General features: G+C 33.5%; 1 protein-coding gene across 1 annotated transcript; it reads right to left on the reverse strand.

Moving 5' to 3' along the window:
• Nucleotides 1–761: 761 nt before the first annotated feature.
• LOC131851101 (uncharacterized) lies at nt 762–19,163 on the reverse strand. Its single transcript, XM_059201531.1, has 7 exons — nt 18,323–19,163; nt 17,881–17,993; nt 15,194–15,380; nt 13,322–13,381; nt 7,508–7,697; nt 2,069–2,249; nt 762–845 (listed from the first exon to the last, which is right to left on the reverse strand). Exons 1-7 carry the CDS (start codon nt 19,161–19,163, stop codon nt 804–806), a joined length of 1,614 nt encoding a protein of 537 aa, XP_059057514.1. The 3' UTR covers nt 762–803.
• Nucleotides 19,164–19,987: the final 824 nt, after the last annotated feature.

Below are 19,987 nucleotides of genomic sequence, written 5' to 3' on the forward strand. Positions count from 1 at the left end.
TAATATAGGGGTTCATAAAATAAATTAAAAGCGCCTACACACGAAGCGATCCTGGATGCGCCCTAAAACTGTTCCAGTATCGTCTACGATTTTAATACCGTGTGTAGACACTTTAATAGGAATGTTTTATTCTACTATCACATCCAAAACTACTCCGTCATACATCGAGAATTAGCAACAGTCCAAAATCAACCTTTGAGCCCGGATCTTTCAGGTTAACACTACATGGTATAACTCAGTATCTAAGAACTAACATAGAATCCTGATACTGATATATAATTATAATTCTGCAACTAAACACTATATATTTATCACATTCTGACTTATGGAGTTACCAATTAGTTAGAAGAGATCGCTTATAGAAATATCAATCCGAAATTTCGAAAGTTTAAGATGTTAGTTCTAAATTTCTGATTAAAACGTGGCTAAAAACCAAATCAAAAGTAGTGAATCTGATCTGTAGATTCAAAATGCACATGTTTCTTGCCATGCGTCGGAAGCACAACCAACAACCATCAAGCGGGACTGCTTTTCCCGTACTTTATAGTGGATACATCTCTCACTGCATTGTTTGGACTCTTTGGTAGCTTAGCGTCATCTTTATCAGGTTCGTTTATTTCTGGTATTGGATTCTTGGGTTTCTGTGTGTCAAGTACTTCTTTATCGGCCTGGGTGAGGACTTCTTGGACGTGGATAGTGAGCTCTGGTCTGACGACGTGGGTGAAAGGCAACAGGGCCCCGGCTACGTCCATGGTATTGTTGATGTTTCTGTGCCATAACTCGAGCACGACGCTGCGCCGTTGCTACTTGTACCTTGGCGGGCCGAGCCAGCCGCAGCCGAATACCTGGTTGGAAGAATAAACATATATACACATATACACACACATTCACGATTACTATTTCAAAGGTTGTCAAAGAGTTACACACACATCTCGACCGTATATTTCTAGAACACCAATGACTCAGAGAATCGGAAGAACCCGGGATAATCGAAATGATATTGTCATTATTATTATTACATATATTTGTAATAATAATTAATGTATGAACGGGATATCATTAGTATTTACCGTGATAGCAATATTTATGTTCTCCCGATATTTCGATACGGTTGTAACCGTCGAAATTATCATTGTTGTCATATCGATAAATATCCTGTCTTTATAATGTTGGAAATAAGTGTAGGCTCTAATGTGCGTTACAGAATACAATTTCGCATTAAATAATATTCCAGTTAAATAAAACCATTCGTCTTCTCAGTGCGGTTCTCATTTTCGGGGCTATATTTTTAATTTTCAGTATACATATATTTTTTTCATAACATTAAAGACAAGCGTCCGCATGACGTGCTTTTCGAAGCTCTCAAACGATTAAATTTTTTTATACGAGCTATTCAGAAATAAGTACTTTGCATGAGTATTTATTTCCTTTACATAAAACTGTTACGTTGCGTCGGAAACTAAATCTTATGCACATTTATACAAATATTTCAAATAACATGAATTGAACTGTAGATAAGATATTTAACACTAATTTAATATTGTATAATAAAATGGTACACATACATTTTTAGCAAGTGCTTAATGAACGTTGCAAGAAAGTGCGAGTAAAACAAATTAACACGGTAGATGATCATTGTCAAGTTATGAGTTCACCATGACATGTTAGCAACGCTATTTACTATCCTAATCCAGATTGACAGTTGCAACTCTTCTCGTAGATCACTAATAACATATATATTTATATTTAGAATTTACCTGGCAAACTACTACTCCTAGCAACAAATATATTTATCTTTAAAAATTTACTAATCGAGCACTAATAATAGTAACAAATACATTTAGAGTAAATTTTGAATACACCATAACATGTTGGCAACGCGATTTACTATTCCATTCTAGGATAACAGCTGTAACTCATCTTGGAGATCACTAATACTACTAACAAATCTCTTTATAGAACTTACCTGACCAACTACTAGCAACAAATATATTTAAATTTAGAACTTACGAACTTACCTGACCAACCACTAATACTAGCAACAAATATATTTAAATTTAGAACTCACCTGACAGACCACCAATGCTAGTAACAACAGCACCAATAACGCTATGACCCCCCACACAACGCCCAGCTGCGTCAATGCGAACACATACAGCGTTCTATGGCACCATTGGTTCGGCTCGAATAATGTAGGAGCGTAGTCTGGCCACAGGATGCCCAGTGTCCAATAGTTGCCGAATGCAAACCTGTACAAAATTATATATGTATATATATTATATATGTATATAATATACAAGCACTTTTGAATAGTCATATTTTGATTCTACCACTCATTCGGAATGCAGACTCATCACAAGAAGAATAATCTTTTAATAGATGTTTTTTTTATATAAATAATTACAGCGTAACAAGTAAAGATGCGACAATCAACATAGAAATCGCTCTCATTATTAGTGTAATCAGATAATATTGTCAGTGCTATGTATTTAAAAATTTTCTACAAAAACATTATTATCGTTAACGAATTCTTCAATTTTATAGTAAGCTTTTTTGCAAAGGAAGTGTTTTATTTGACATTTAAATCTTTTTTCTGGCAGATTTATAACAGACTCTGGTATTTTATTGTAAAACCTTACGCAATTGCCATAAAATGAATTACTAACTTTAGCCAAACGACATTTAGGTAAAATCAGTTTGTTATTGTTACGTAAGCTTTTATTAGTGCAATCACTAACTCTTTTGAAACTGTCTATATTCTTCCTGGCATACATGATATTTTCATAAATATATGGAGAAGCAACGGTGAGGATATTTGACTCCTTAAAGCACTCTCGCAAAGACTCCCTGGAACCCATGCTATAAATAGAATGGCAAACATTGGTTTGCCATATAAATTAAAAACGCTATTAAAAATTAAGGGTTCATGGTATAAGAGTGAAAATTTAGAGACGGATGTATTTTTTAATCCCGAATCTCAAAGATTTTTTTGAGGTGGGACACCCCTATCTCGTAGGCATATAAAAAGTAGTAACAAGCTGTTCTCAGACCTCAGATATCTGTTTGCGCCTGTATACCTTACATTTTCCTTACGTCCACAAGGAATCAGAAAGAGACAGAAATACAGCGAGCCTGATCGGCAATATTCTTGGCAGTCGGCTCGTATTATTTGGTCTAATTAGATACCAATATCCGTTGTGCTATTCATGTATATAGGCTACCACTTACCATCAGGTGGGCCGTCAGCTTGTTGACCATTATAATTACATAAAAAAATTTAAATCAGTGCAGAATAAAAAGCAGTCAGTTAGTCAATATATATTAGTACTATTCAAGTATAATTACATAATTATTAGAAAATGGCAACATTATACGGACGAAGGAAAGGGTAAATGCAGGAAATTCGTCATATTTCTGGCCACACTGCGCTGCGTACAATCAAAGTTGTACATATCTAGTTTGTTCCATATTCTGAGCATAAATCACGACACTTCAGTCATCATGAAGCGGAAGTTATGGTAGTAATATATGGCAACACTTCCGTTCTAACGTCGTTTGGTATGTGTCGCATTTCCGTTTCGAATCAATTCGATTGTAGCGGTCGACGTAGATGGTCCTATTTTTGTTTTTTTTATTTCGGACTACTCCAATGCTGCAGCTGGCCTTTACAGCTTCACCGGACGATAGGGGGCGAGTGCAGATGGACCAAACCCGCGGAAGGACTTACGGAGCAGCTGAAGGCCAACGGCGGGACCTGACGGATACGAGTTTTAGTCTGAGGGCACCTCTAGGGTTTCGAACTCGACACAGGTCGTCGTAATTTCGAACCTGTTTGAATTGGATGGTGGATCGATCGTAGGGGTGACCTGGAGCACCCGGTTATTTTCGGTGTGAAAACTATTTATTACATTTATTTTACTCAAAGTATCAAAATATAAATAATAACCCAGGATAATCACACAGCATCATCTCGTTCTAGAACTAAGCAGAACTTGTGTTATGAATAGTAGTTGTCTAGAAATATTTCTTTTATAGTGCGTAGCGGTTTCTGTGGTGATTGTCGCATGCCTAATCCTTGTTGTTAATTAAATATAAGTAAATCAATATTTATTTAAAAGGGCAACACACAAATTTATTGCTCTTTCTTCTTGTGATGAATCTGCATTCTGAATGAGCGGTAGAATCAAAAACTTGACATTTCAAAAGTGCTTATATTAAGTTTATTTTAATAAAGATTATTTCTATTTCAATTTCTATTATATTTAGAAAAAAAATTGCATCATGTGAGATTGTGTTGTTTTATATTATTCTGATAATTTATTATAATTCCATTGTGTTGCATATTATTTTATTTTTTTATACTATCTTGTAATGTTCATGATGTTGAGCTGTAATTGTTCATAGAGATGATTTTTCAGTTGCGTATAATTTTGAAACAGTATTGTTCAAGAAAATCTTTATAGTGTGAAACATTGATATTAGTTGCCTTATGCTATGAACAAAATTTCATCGAGTTTAATTAGTTATTGTAGAGAATTTTCGAGAAGTTTCTACGGAATAGCATTCAATAGAAACTTTTCCGTAAAGAAGGGTCGAGGACATGCAGTTTTAACGTTAAGTCGTTATTTTTCTAAAAAAAAATGTTTTAAAAAGATATTGATATATAACTATTATTAAAATATATCAATATCTTTTTAAAACATTTTCTATGGTACATTGGACTTATAATAAATGTCTTTAATATATCTACATGAATAAATATATTTTGATTTGATTCAATATTTAGTAATTTCATTCATTACTACATCAATGAAACATATTAAAAACATTCCAACGTTATTCAATTTATTAAAGACAAAATGGGATAAGAGAATAATCATACTTCCTCTTATATTGTGTACTAGCAACTCTACCCGGCTTCGCATGCATTACAAATCTTTGAATTTCTCGACTTGTTCTAGTAGAAATGAATGAAAATAATATAGATATAATATATATATAATATTATATAATAATAAGTTTATTATTGCAGTTCCACAATCCACAGACGATTTTTTTTTTGGATGATAATGGAATTTTGCACCCGCCTGCGCTAACGGTTTACGCTGGCGGGGCACCAGTGGAGGATGATAAGATGAGTATGAGGTCAGGTCAGATAGCCCATCGTGACTAATTCACCAGGAATTTACCACGATGATTTCCAGGGGGAACCGCGTGGATGTCGACCTGAGATGGTACATTGCTAGCAATGGGAGTTATCAATCCACATTACTAGGATCCATCCACCATCCACAGTCGATTAGGAACATTTTGAAGCTCCATGATGCGAAATTGCTACGTCCTTCCAACTTGGGGATCGGCGGGACTCTACTTGGGATTAAACTTCCACTTGCAGAAAATGGGTTTCCCGATACAGTGGTGGCTGATCCACTTTGAGATTCCATAGAATGGGTGAATCATTTTTGCCCATAACCAGTAAAAATGAATGAAAATAATATAGATGCTTGTATAGACGTAATCATAGCAGAGCGCAGTGACAGAATTGTTTTAACACAAATTGTCTAAAAAGAACTCACATATTTTAAATATAGAGAACAAATATAAAAACTGCCAGTGACTCTCATTGTAGGTCTAACAGTTCTGTACTATAACACGCATGTATTGTACATATAAACCTATTTTAACTCTATCTACTGCTGAAAACTGCATTAAAATCCGTTGCGTAGTTTAAAAGATATAATCGAACAGACAGCGACAGCGACTTTGTTTATACTATGTAAAGTAACTCAATAATGTCTGTTTTTTATGCAAAAGATTCCGTAAAATCTCCGAGTGATCTGAGACAAAGCGACCAGCACAAAGTCTTTGGAAAACTCTAAAATTATTCATGAACATTACATAAATCAATAAATTATTTCACAAAATATTTGATATCCTGAACTTTGATGTAAAACTTTTTTTTATCTACAAAAGAAACAATCGATTATTATACTTTGAAAAGATAATACTTCCTTCAAAGTGGGTAAGCATCTGACAAAATTATTTAACAAAGTTATTTTGTTTGGTATTAAGTTTAAAACTTCGGTATTTTCTTCGCCGTGTCAGTTATACAAGTATTTTTATGACAATTTTTTCCCCTCTTGAATATGATAGGTACCTACACATTTGAAGCATTTTACTTTTAATAAATATAGATTAGATAGATAGATGTCGTGTTGAAGTTAAAGAAGTATTTCGATCTTGAACTAGCTACTCCTGCTTCGCCCGGGTGTACATGTATTATACATATAAACCTTCCTCTTGAATCATTGTCTATTAAAAAAACCGCTTCGAAATCCGTTGCGTAGTTTTAAAGATTTAAGAATACATAGGGACGGACAGCCAGCGACAGCGACTTTGTTTCATACTATGTAATGATGATGATATGTTTGAAGCATTTTTTTATAAATATAAATAGATAGATAGATACAATTTTTATTTTGGCACTGTAATAAAAAAAACAACAAAAAAAAAAGTAGAAACACAATTACATGGGTCAGTCAACAAAATACAATACAATACAAATATGATATTCAACATCAAAAATATAAGACGAATTATAATAAATCATAATATTTCAGGACAATTCGCACAACGCCATCTAGTCCAGAGCTAAGCTAAACTTGTATTATGGGTACTGGCAACTGATGTAAGTCGTTAGATATAATAAAAAATGTATTCAAGTATTTATATCAGTTGTCTAGTACCCATAACACAAGTTCAGTTTAGCTTTAGACTAGATGGCGTATGCGAATTGTCCTGAAATATTATGATTTATTATAATTCATCTTATATTTTTGGATGGATGAGCTGGATGTCGCTGAGTGGATTATCCATTGGGTTATTATTATTATAATTATATTATTATATTATGATTATTATTATATTCTTTTTACAATATAGTACCTACACATTTTTATGTACACGTTTAACAAACTGACGGTAAACGGTAACCGTCGGTTACCAACCAAATACATGAACAAAACTGGACATCATTAACATCGTGATCATATGCCGCATGTGAAATGTTTTGTGACTATTTATTCGTCATCAAACATTTCACATACAGCAGTGGTGCATGAGATGCAAATGCACTTGCTTGGATTCGAACCCACGATCTGATTTAAAACGGTGTGCTAAACCGCTAGACTATGCGTAAAGGATATAACAATAATCTCAGGACAATTCAGACAGCGCCATCTAGGCCCAAGTTAAGCTAGCTAGAGCCTGTGTTGTGCCTAGACAACTGATACAAATGCATAGATTTTTTTCGTAAATACATACATTTATACATATAAAACATCCAGATCGATACAAACAATCATACTCATGAATACAAAAGAAAAGTTTATGCCGTGCGAGGAATCGAACCCGCGACCATCGGAAGTGAGGCGGTGCGCTAAACCGCTAAACTACTGAGGACATCAATACACAATAGAATCTAGTATTATGAAATAATACCACTTACCATCCCATCAGAAACACGGTGAGAGTATAAGCCAGGACTCTTTCAGGCACGCTGGCTGAGGAGTTGGAGCTCCTGCTGGCCAGTTGAGCCCATAGCAGCCAGCAGATGCCTGCTCCCCCGGCGGCTCCTCCGACCACCATATATACCGGTATACGAGGCTCGGCTGGACAATCTCTGATGTATTGAACACCTGAAGGGAAATACTCAATGTATATCTGTTTGTATTATGTACCTCAAGTTGTGTAACGCGAACTTATGGCGATTATCTGCAGATTATACCAAGCTGAAGGGGAAACACCATTATACGTGCTATGTGGCTGTAGTCCACTCATGTATTAACGAAATCTCCTTTGGAAAGATTACACTCTTTCCTGATGAGATAAAAACCATCGCTCCTAAGAATAACCTTCAAATCCTGTCCCTGATAGGTCTAGGCAGCGAATTTGAAAAAGGGTGAGCACAATCCCAAATTTTCATCCTTGTTGTAGGGGTACAACAAGGATGAAAATTTGGGGAAAATGAAAATTCTTAAGTAGGGACTTATGCCTAATTAAAATATCTCCTTTGGAATGTTCACACTCCTTCCTGAGGAGATAAAAACTATCGCTCCTAAGAATATCCTTCAATACTTATCCCTGACGGGTCTAGGTAGCGAGCTTTGATAAAGGTCGAGCACAATCCCAAATTTTCACACTTCTACCATCATCATTTTAATAGCATCTGCAGATTTTGTCAGGCTGAAATGGAAAAGTCACTCAATCCCTATTTTTTAAATAGCATCTGTAGATTTTGGCAAGCTGAAGAGGAAACTCTACTATGTTGTTGTACCCCACTCACGCTTAATTAAAATATCTCCTTTTGAAAATATACACTCTATCCTTAAGAGATAAAAACCATCGCTCCTAAGAATATCCTTCAATACTTGTCCCTGACGGGTCTAGGCAGCGAATTTGAAAAAGGGCGAGCACAATCTCAAATATTCACCTTTCTACCATCAACCTCTATTTTGTAATACCATCTGTAGATTTTGACAAGCTGAAGAGAAAACGCCACTATGTTGTTGTACCCCACTCATGCATAATTATAATATCTCCTTTGGAAAGTATATCTATCCTGAGGAGGTAAAAACCATCGCTCCTAAGAATATCCTTAAATTTTTGTCCCTGATGGGTCTAGGTACCGAACTTTGAAAAAGAGCGAGCATAGTAGTTATGCAGATCTCTGTGCTACAGGTCTTAGTATCGGATAATAGCCCAAAACTCTTAATTAAAAAAAAATGTGTACCTTCTGAACTTCGCTTCGGATGGTTATTATAAGGTATTTCAATTCATCATCATCATTGCCTTGCCTTTATCCCATTATTGGGGTCGGCAAAGTATGTAATTCTCTTCCACTGCTCTCTATCGGTCGTCATATCTAAACATACTCTTCTTTTATTCATATCATCTTTCACACAATCTATCCATCTTTTCTTAGGGCGTCCCCTCCCTATTATAAGGTATTTCAATTATTGTATTTTAATTATTTTATAACACCAACCTTATTCACACATCTACATTCAAAGACACCCTACTCTCACACGTACACACACCCCATCCACACTATTCTATTACTATTGTTTAGTTAGTATTACTTTTTCTTATGCATAACAATAATCCAACGAGCCGTGTCTGCGGCACTGGTGCCACGGCGGAACTCGTGCTCGTAAACGCGATATTTTTTTCCATTTTGTAAACTGAGTGACGCAAAGTAAAAAGCAAAATGGAAAAAACATGTGGATTACGGTTTTCGAAAAACAAATGCATGAGTAAATAGCTGTATAAATTTGAAATTGGAATTCCTAACTAAAGAGGATATATTTGAGAGCAAAGTGGGCAGTACGAGAAATCGCCAGTTTCATATGTTAGGACCTAATAGAATGCACCCGCCTGCGCTAACGGTATATGCTGGTGGAGCACCAGTGGAGGATGATAAAATGAGTATGAAGTCAGTCCATTGTGGCAAATTTATCATGAATTTATCAGGATTTATAGGGGGGACCATGTGGAGGTAAACCTGATATTACACGTTGCTAGCAATGGGATTGTTAGTCCACATTACTAACAAACGCCTTCCCCCAGCTAGTAATATTTTGGTTTGACAAACAACGACCTTTAGTACATGAAAATACGTATGTTTTCATCACAATCAAAATCAAAATGAAAATTAAAAAATATCTTTATTTATGTAGGAAATTAACTTCATTTTTCTATTACAGACTCTCATGATATGTCAAATCTCAAAATCGTCAGTTCGGAATGATTTCGAGATGAGAAAACTGACAAGATATATAAACTCAGCTCATATATATTTTTTTTAATATTGTACACATAGTAATATATTATATTATTTACAATAATACTATTTCATTTAAATTCAAATTTTGTCTATTACAGGATAGAATAGAATGATTTCAAGATGACCATCAGCGTATATATGTACATATTTACAATAATACTATATAAGAATAGGGTGACCACCAGCATATTCTATATAAAAAAAAATCAAAAAATCTAATCAGTATTCGCAACCTGAACAGACCAGTCCCCACAAGCAGCACCCGTTCACGAGTATGACGGATGAGCCAGCCATCATTGCACTCGACCATATTAGATCACATCGACCCGGCCCACCACGCCGCCACAAGTTTGAACTTTATAGCGAGCATGACTGTTTCAAGTTACTCCACTACGTCATTTATATTATTTACAACATAAACTGTACCAATCACAGTTTTCACCCATTACAATATTTAATTTACATTATTTAGACACCCGTACAGTCCACCGATCTATTACAGATTGGATATTACAATTGAGATTGCGTGGGTAAATACTGATATCGGTATTCGAATATAATACGTCCCGGATTATAATCACACGGGTCTGGTTAACCGGATACAAACATACAAATGCGGTGTTGAATTCATACAAACGAATTGGATCTTCATGTTTGTATCGTGTACATAAAAATTCATTGGTTCAATATAATTCAATTCAAATTAAAAAATCATTTATTCATGTAGGACATTTTAGATGCTTATGAACGTCAAGTTTTTACATTATAATTTTTTTCCCTACCGTCCATAGTCATCGTCGAATAGATTATATACAATTATATTCCTTCCTTTTCAGAGATAGCTGTCATTATTTTTTTAGAGAGTAATGATTATAATAATATGTGCTTTAAGATACAAAACGAATGACATCTGTATCTAGTCGTAAATTCTACGACAAGTACTAAAATTATGGAGAAAGAGAGCGGATTTTGTTACTGACTGACCTGAGAAAATTAGTCTCTTTTTGTATATAATGATCTATACATCTATACATATATATAAAATTGGAGTATCTGTTTGTAATATTGAAATAACCGTTTTTTATACTACATGCATATTTAATATCATAGTTGAAGAAGATAAATCAAATGTTAACAATCAAATGTTAAGAAGAAATTGTAACACAACTCACTACTAACAGTGGTAAGTGATAGACAAAATGACTCTGTTATATGGAAATAGATAGATAATGATAGAAATGAAATAGATAATGAAAATAGAATAGAATAGAAAACCATTTATTCAAATAAACTTAATTTAAGCGCTTTTTTATTTACCACTCGTTCGGAAAGCTGTCTCATCACAAGAAGAACGAGCAAGAAACTTGCGTGTTGCTCATTTAAATAATCCTTGTAAGTTTACATTTACAAGTCGAAACGTGTGAATACAAACTACCAACCAGCACTAATTTTTTGGGTCAAATATAAATATACAATAAGATTAAATCAGTCGTAGTGATAAGAGCAGACCAGTCCCTACAAGCAGCACTCGTTCACGAGTATGACGGATGAGCCAGCCATCACTGCACTCGACCATATTTTAGCGAGCCCAATGACCCGGCCCACCACACCGCCACATGTCTGGACATTTTAGTGAGCATGACTACTCATTCCACTCGAATTGAAAAAGATAATAAAATTGCTTCTAATGAAAATAGTATTAATAAAAATGAAGAATTTGTAATGAAACTTAATAAAGTGCTAACTAAAGAAACTTGTAATGAAGTTGAAGCAATTGGTACAGATAATAATAAAATAGCTTCTAATGAAAATAATTATAATACAAACGAAGAAATTGTAATGGAAATTAACAAAGTTCTTAGTAAAGAAACTTGTAATGAAGTTGAAGTAATTGATACAGATAATAATAAAATTGCTTCTGATGAAAAGAATAATAATAAAAATGAAGAATTTATAACGGGAATAAACAAAGTGCTTAATAAAAAATCTTGTAATGAAGATGAACTGACTGGTACAGAAAATAGAAAACAGAATATGAAAAACGTAGAAATCAAGAATGAATAAAATAATGGAAAGAAACAACTAAACGTTGAGTCTCTGCGTCATTATATAAGTCAAATTGTCTTCTCTGGAGCTGCGGTTGTTTTCTACGCAAACAATTAAATGACTCCCCACAGTAGTGGAATTAGCAAATAGCTCTCTATTCAGCTTCTAAATATAGTCTTTAATATTATCTTGGTATACAAAGTTTATATTGCGACTGGCTGTTTTGATAGCTGGCATATTGTTTAAAACTTACTTTAATTTGAAGGACAATATCATACAATTCTAGCTTTTCACTAGCAATATTTGTTACATAGCATTAACGAGCTGTGCCTGCTGTTTCACCAACATGCGCATTGGTACACATATGGTCTAGAACCTGACAAAGTACATAGACTACTTTTTAATGTGAAAACGGTGTAAGGGTTGAAAGGGGAAATAAAAGGTTACATGGAAGTATCGTCATTTTACGCGAATGAAGTCACGGGCGCAGCTGAAAATGTGTGTATTTTAATTATAGATATTTTATTTAATTTATATTAATTTACAGCTCCTGATGCTCTGTACGAATGGCGTGAAACAATTTAATCAAACCCAATTGTGATAACAATTATGAATATTCATGGACTACGCTCGGCCTGGGTGGCACTATTAAACAATAACTTATTGGGAGAGATATTAAGTGAAATTCAAGCCTACAATTAATAAATCGATAGTATTTCACATAACTCACATATAGAAAGAGAGATTCAATATACGTACATACATCCAGTCATTTGATCAAATTGTGTTTTTATTTATTAGTAGAAGATTTATAAATAATCCTTATTCAAATAAACGTAATGTAAGCACTTTTAAATAGTTTTATTTTGTTATAATTTTTTTATATTCTTCTACTCATTCGGAATACAGACTCATCACAGGAAGAATGAGCAAGAATCTTGCGTGTCGCTCGTTTTAATAAGTGTTGTTCAGAAATAGATTTTAAAGAATTTCGTCTGAAGTTTTTGCTTGTACATGTTATATATATATTTAAAATATACACAAAACATAAAAATAATACTTTATAATATCTTATATATAAAATTCTCGTGTCACAGTTTTCGTTCCCATACTCCGAAACGGCTTGATTCTCGATTCTCGTATTGAGTAGGTCTGAGAATCAGCCAACATCTATTTTTCAGCGTGAAGATGTTAGGGGTAGCCCACCCCTAAATTTTTATTTTATTTTAGGCATAACAACGTTTGCCGGGACAGCTAGTAATCTATATATATATATGTATATTTATGTGAATGTAAATGTACTTAATTTAATGCCAAAAATTTAACACCCATGTCATTAAATGTACAAAAAAACAGAGAGAAAAAATGTAAAATAATAAATGTTATATACAAGGAATTCGTGATATATAATGTAATATATACATAACTTACCCATTATTAGCATAATCACAGGTAATGTTGAGAGACAGGCCAGAAACACTGTCATTAAAACTGAAACAAAATATGTATCTGTTAATATTATATTCACCAAGTACTTTAAAATCATTTTTATACATTTAACCCGTGTAGTTATTATATTTATCAACAATTATTATTAATCTTAAAACTAATACAGATTTTGAAGGGGAGAAAAAGAAAAGAACCTTACAAAATTGTCTAAAGTGTCTAAAGTCTGCACTCCAAATGCTGGGTGTCAACCTGCTAGTGTCACCAGAACTTTATGTTTATTTTATGTTTCAGTGTGTAGTTATGTTTGATATTTATTTATATATATTCTTTATTCTTTATTGTACACACACACACATAATAAAAAAAATATACAGAATAAATGTAATGTACAAGGGGCGAGCTTATCTCTAAAAAGAGATTTCTTCCAGCAAACCTAGAAAATGTTGTAGGATCGTGTATTAAATAGAATAGTCTATAATTCAGTCTAATTGGCACTATATATGGTAGTATGTCGTAAATGTTTACTCTGTGTTATCCGCCTAGATCTATGTATGTATGTGTATTATTATTATTATTTTATTATATTTATTATATATGAAGGTATCCGCAGAAAACCAGCGTCGTGGCACCCCGTCACGACATATGCTGAGCGGAGACCTATTTGATACCGAAAAAATGTAAATTAAAATTATAAAATTATTTTCAGTGTACGAAATAAACAATTTTCTTTCTTTCTTTTCTTTAAAACTTTAACAAAAAGTCTGATAATTAATTGTTAAACTAAATATTAAAAGTAAAGATCGTTTTTTTATTTGTTTTAAGTACATTTCTTATTACACTTTATAAGTTAATGTTTCTATTAGTGAAGTTATAAGTTAATTACTAAATCATTTTCTCTGTTGTATTAATTTAATTGATTAAAATTTTCAAAACCCACTTAAAAATATGTTGAGTATTACTTCCCTGTTCTTCTTTATCTTAAATGGCTGCCACCAGTTTTGATCGGTGATATTGCCAATAGCTTCCTTCGATTTGTTTAGAATAGAATAGAAAATCCTATATTCAAATTCATAGTATTTTTTTTTATTTTACCCATTCAGAATGCTCTCTTTATGAGAAGAACGAGCAAGAAACTTGCATGTTGATCTTATAAATAATCGTTGTACTACTACTTCATATATCCTAATATTTACATATATCCTAATACTTTACTACAAAATATTTAGCACAATTTATTCTGTACTTTATTCTGTATAATACTTAAAACAATTCAAAAACCAATTAATGTTTAGTTTTTTGTTTACGAAGATTTATTTATTTAAACCTTATTGAATTGTACAATAGATGGGTTTAAAGCTATTATCATTGTCATACCAGCCAACCTTAGGAAGTGGAAATATACTCTTATCATTACATATTATAAAACAAAGTCGCTGTCGCTGTCCGTCCCTATGTAGCTTAAATCTTTAAATCTACGCAACGGATTTTGAAGCGGTTTTTTAAATAGATAGAGTGATTCAAGATTATATAATACATGTATACCCCTACGAAGCCGAGGCGAGTAGTATAATATATTGAGTTGCAATTGCGAACTATCTAAAAGAATAAATGAATAATGTGAAATATATTAAATGATATTACATATAAAACTGTGTTACATAGTATAAAAAGTCGATGTCGATGTCGCTGTCTGTCCGTCCTTATATAATATATGCTTAAATCTTTAAAACTACGCAACGGATTTTGAAGCGGTTTTTTTTTAATAAACTGATAACTAAAAACTTTAAAAATAATAAGACAATAACTAAAATCTGTTAATTTAAATAAAAATATATAATATAACATAATACTTACTAGTCCTATTCATAATTTTAGCAGCTCGGCAAACAAAGTCCACAGTCCCTGATGCCTCCATATTGGCATCTTTCAGCTGGTACGCCACAGATCCGTAGGTGGTCAGTCCTACGCCCAGACCCAGGCCGCTTCTATCATTGTACTTGGCCTGTTCACCACACAATCGGCGTTGTTCATCACCAGATACCTGTATTGGTAATACTTCAGATGTGAAATCTATTTATGACGGCGTTGGTGGTTTTACGGTTTAGTATATCTCTTGTTTATTATTGTTTTTTTTTTATTATAATTTTGTCATTACATATTTTTTATCATTATACATAATTGTGTATGAAACGGTATTTTCTGTGCGAGGAACATAAAAAGTTTCATTCATTCATTTATTCATTCATTCATTCATTCATTCATTCATTTATTAATTCATTTATTCATTCATTCATTCATTGGTTCATTCATTCATTCACTCATTTATTCACTCATTCATTCACTCATTCATTCATTCATTCACTCATTTATTCACTCATTCATTCACTCATTCATTCATTCATTCACTCATTCATTCATACTGCTTTACTTCCAACGGTAGCTGTTTCGAATCCTCACACGGTTCAAACATTTGTATCCATGAGTACGATTGTTTGTATCCGTCTGAGTGTTTCATATGTATAATATGTATGTATTTACAAAAATATATATCTATTTTAAGTATTTATATCAGTTGTTTAGTACCAATAACATATGCTCTGCTTAGTTTGGGACTAAATGGCGGTCTGTGAATTGTCCTGAGAATTTATCTATCTATCTAAATTACATTTTAGTCAAGAACGACAACGTGTTAGTACGTTAGGCGTTATAATTATGATAGCGTGATAATAATCCGCGTGTTCATATAAATAACGGTTCAGATACATAAAAATAGAAATAGAAATAATCTTTATTCAAATAAACTCATTACAAGCACTTTTGAACAGTCATATTTTGATTCTACCACTCATTCGGAATGCAGATTCATCACAAGAAGAATGAGCAAGAAACTTGTGTGTTGCTCTTTTTAATAGATGTTTATATAAATAATTACAGTATAATAAGTGAGAGGCATGCGACAATCAACATACAAATCGCTACGCACTCATTATTAGTGTAATCAGATAATATTGTCAGTGCTATGGATTTTAAGTTTTTCTATAAAAACATTATTATCGTTAACGAATTCTTAAATTTTATAGTAAGCTTTTTTACAAAGGAAGTGTTTTATATGACATTTATATCTTTTTTCAGGCAGATTTATAATAGACTCTATTATTTTGTTGTAAAACCATAAGCAATTACCACAAAACGAATGACTAACTTTAGTTAAACGACATTTAGGTAAAAAAAAGAAAAAAGAATAATTGGTATATTGCTATGTGGTAATTCGTTTTACTTACACAAAATTTGAAATTTGTAAAATATGTTTAAACAACACGGTCAGACAAACATATATCATTCACATATCATTAAGCGTTGTTCTGAGCACCAAATTTGCAACTAGTAAATTCTACATTTGTTTAAAAAACACATATCTGTTTCTTGGGCATTGTTCTCATCTCCATTTGCATTAGGAATATGAAATTGTTCTTTAAAAGTGCTTATATTAAGTTTTTTATTCTTTGTAGTTTAATCTTATATATAAAATTCTCGTGTCACAGTTTTCGTTCCCATACTCCTCCGAAACGGCTTGACCGATTCTCATGAAATTTTGTGAGCGCATTGATTAGGTCTGAGAATAGGCCAACATCTATTTTTCATCCCCCTAAATGTTAGGGGTAGTCCACCCCTATTCTTTTTTTTTAAGGCAAAACAACGATTGTCGAGACAACTAGTGTTGCTATATTAAACTACAAAGAAGCTTATTACAAGCATTATTTAAGTTATCATGCATCAGCATTTATGAGCTATTCTAAAAGATTTTTTCTGAAATAAAATTGGCCTAAGTTACTCCTTATTACATCAGCTATCTGCCAATAAAAGTCCCGTCAAAATCGGTCCAGCCATTTCAGAGATTAGCCGGAACAAACAGACAGACAAAAATTGTAAAAAATGATATTTTATTTTAAGTACCGTATTTATTTTTATATGTATAGAAGAGAGAATTTAATATGAAATGTTGCGATGGATATGTTTAGAATATTGCGTAAAGCCAGTAGATATTCGGTAAAAGCTATTGTGATGCTAGTTCCAAGATAAGGCGAATAGTATTGTATTCAATAATATTTTATTCATTTTCAACTTGCGTGACTTTCCGTGGTTGGATCTAGTTTATTAAAAGCGTGATTCTAACCGCTTATTCTATAACAAAGGAAACGAATTAATTAAATGTGTTGGGGCGATAATTTATTCACAGCGAATATAAAACTGAAGTAATAAACATGTAACTGAAATGTTTTCTTTTTATACATCATAAAGAAATTAAGTATAAAAATGTTGTAACATGAGTTGTATAGATTACAATCATGCAATTGTGATCTACGGCCGTCTTCTGTATAAGATAAAAGTTAGTAATATGTGTCAAGTAATTCAAATTCAAATTCAAAATATCTTTATTCATGTAGGTCTATTACAGACTTATGATATATCAAATCTACCATCAGTTCAAAATGATTTCGAGATGAGAAGAACTGACAAGAAGTAATCATCTCAATACAAACCTGACTAACAGAGCTAGAGGCTCGCCTAGAGCCAGTGTCTGATAAAGCACCGGTAGCACTGTGTCGTCCACCTACTGATGCTCTGTACGGTGACACACTTCTGCCTTTTGTTCCTGTTTGAGAAAGAAGCAACAATTATATAATTGTAGATATGCATAGACATATAATTGCATCTAAGTCTAAAAAATTAGCAATAAAGCAATGAAGTTATGATGAAATATCTACTGGGCAACTTAAGAATATAGAAAAATCTCAGTAACAATCACCTGAGGCGCTAAGAAAATATTATAATACTTTAAACGCAAGAATCTATGTCGTGTGTGTCGATTTTACGGACACTATTTATTGTAGTTTAAATTTTAGAGATATTTTGGGGTTAGATGATGAAGGAAAATTTTGTAACTGAAAGAATGAATTTGATTTCTAATAAAATTTACATTACCTGTAGCTTGACTATCTTCGCTCGCCCGCCTTTCTCTAGACACTAAAGGCTCTTGAAATGTAAGCGTCAAACTACCCCTAGGACTGACCCTTGCGGTATCAACTTCACCTGTGACCAAGCTTCCTCTTGCGCTCCTCTCTGAAGGTGCAATACTACCCCGTGGGCTTCTTTGGGAGTCAGGAATTAAAGAACCTCTTGGACTTCTATTTATCTCCGGCAGATCTTTGGTCTTGAATGGCACATCGGTAGCTATACTTCCTCTAGGACTCGTTCTTGGACTGGGCCCTAAATCCTTTTGAGTTCTTCCTGGATCTAACTGTATACTTGCTACAGAATGCCTTGGACTTCTACCCACGTCTGGAACTAGCGAATTTCTAGGCTGATTCCATGATGTGCCTTCCGGTACTAGACTTCGTCTAGGACTTCTAGCTGTTACGTCTGGAGTAATACTGTTTCTGGGACTTCTGTTAAAGTCTTGAGGATTTAAACTTAACCGTGATCCGTATGATAAATCGACGGCTAAGTTGTTTCTATTTGGCGCCAGACTATTTCTATTTGACATAGCGCTGTCGGGAGTAATGGAATTCCTAGCTGACCTCACTTCAGGAACTAGAGAATTTCTTGGACTACGGTGATATAAGTCTAAAGCTGCATCAGGTGCAAGACTGGCACGTGGACTTCTTGGTGGTGGCGGAGTGTCCATTTCTTCATCTGTTTCCGTAGTAGCTAGTGATGCTCTTCTTGAAGGTTGAGCTGAAGCTCTCGGAGATCTGGCCTGAGGTGAGGTAGCTGCACTTCTGGAAGCTCGACGACGCCTCGACGAGGATGTTCTATGTAACATTTTGTTAAATTATTACATCACTGCAAATAATGGAAGCCTATCCGATGTTTGGTTTCTTTTCCCTATGGAATCTGAAACAAAGAAAATAAAACTTTTTACATATAATATTATTCATTCTACATAAAAGCAAAATGATTGATTTAACATTGTTTGTGAACAAAATATCTTTAGAGACTTTTGTGTGTTCTCTTAAAAATAAATTTTGTGAATATAAGAATTATTAAATCCCATGTTACTTCTGGTTATAAAATAAGAATTTCTTATGAAGTTCAGAATGTCATGAGAATACTACTGAAGAAAATCATATACACATCTCAGTACAATGCAAACAATTAAAATTAATCACTCATTACTGCCGCTGCACAACTTTCTACGAAAGGTTTTTATAAGAAGGGTGTGGTCAGTTGCAAAATTGCAGAGAGGTACAATTTAGTCCTTGGAAATTGCATTAGAGCTACATGAAACTGTTCGCGAATAATATAATAAGTTTCATCTGATAGTCCATTAGCTTGTTTACCATATTTTTTTCATGGATCATAATAGAATGGTGCCGCCTGCGCTAACGGTTCACGCTGGCGGGGCACCAGTAGAGGATGATAAGATGACCATGAGGTCAGGTCAGTTGGCCCATCGTGACAAATTCACTAGGCATATATAATTTATGGAGGTCGACCTACATAACATGGTACATTGCCAGCAATGGAGGTCATTACTTCCCATTACGAACAATCTGCTTCACCCCGCTTGTTTATCATTGTAATTCTAAAAAGGATCTCGATCGACTTGGTAATGATGATAATTCCTCACCTTACGAAAGAACCATC

This window comes from Achroia grisella, unplaced genomic scaffold, assembly GCF_030625045.1.
Source record: "Achroia grisella isolate CSIRO2021 unplaced genomic scaffold, CSIRO_AGI_Agris_v1 utg780, whole genome shotgun sequence".
NCBI classification, from domain to species: domain Eukaryota; kingdom Metazoa; phylum Arthropoda; class Insecta; order Lepidoptera; family Pyralidae; genus Achroia; species Achroia grisella.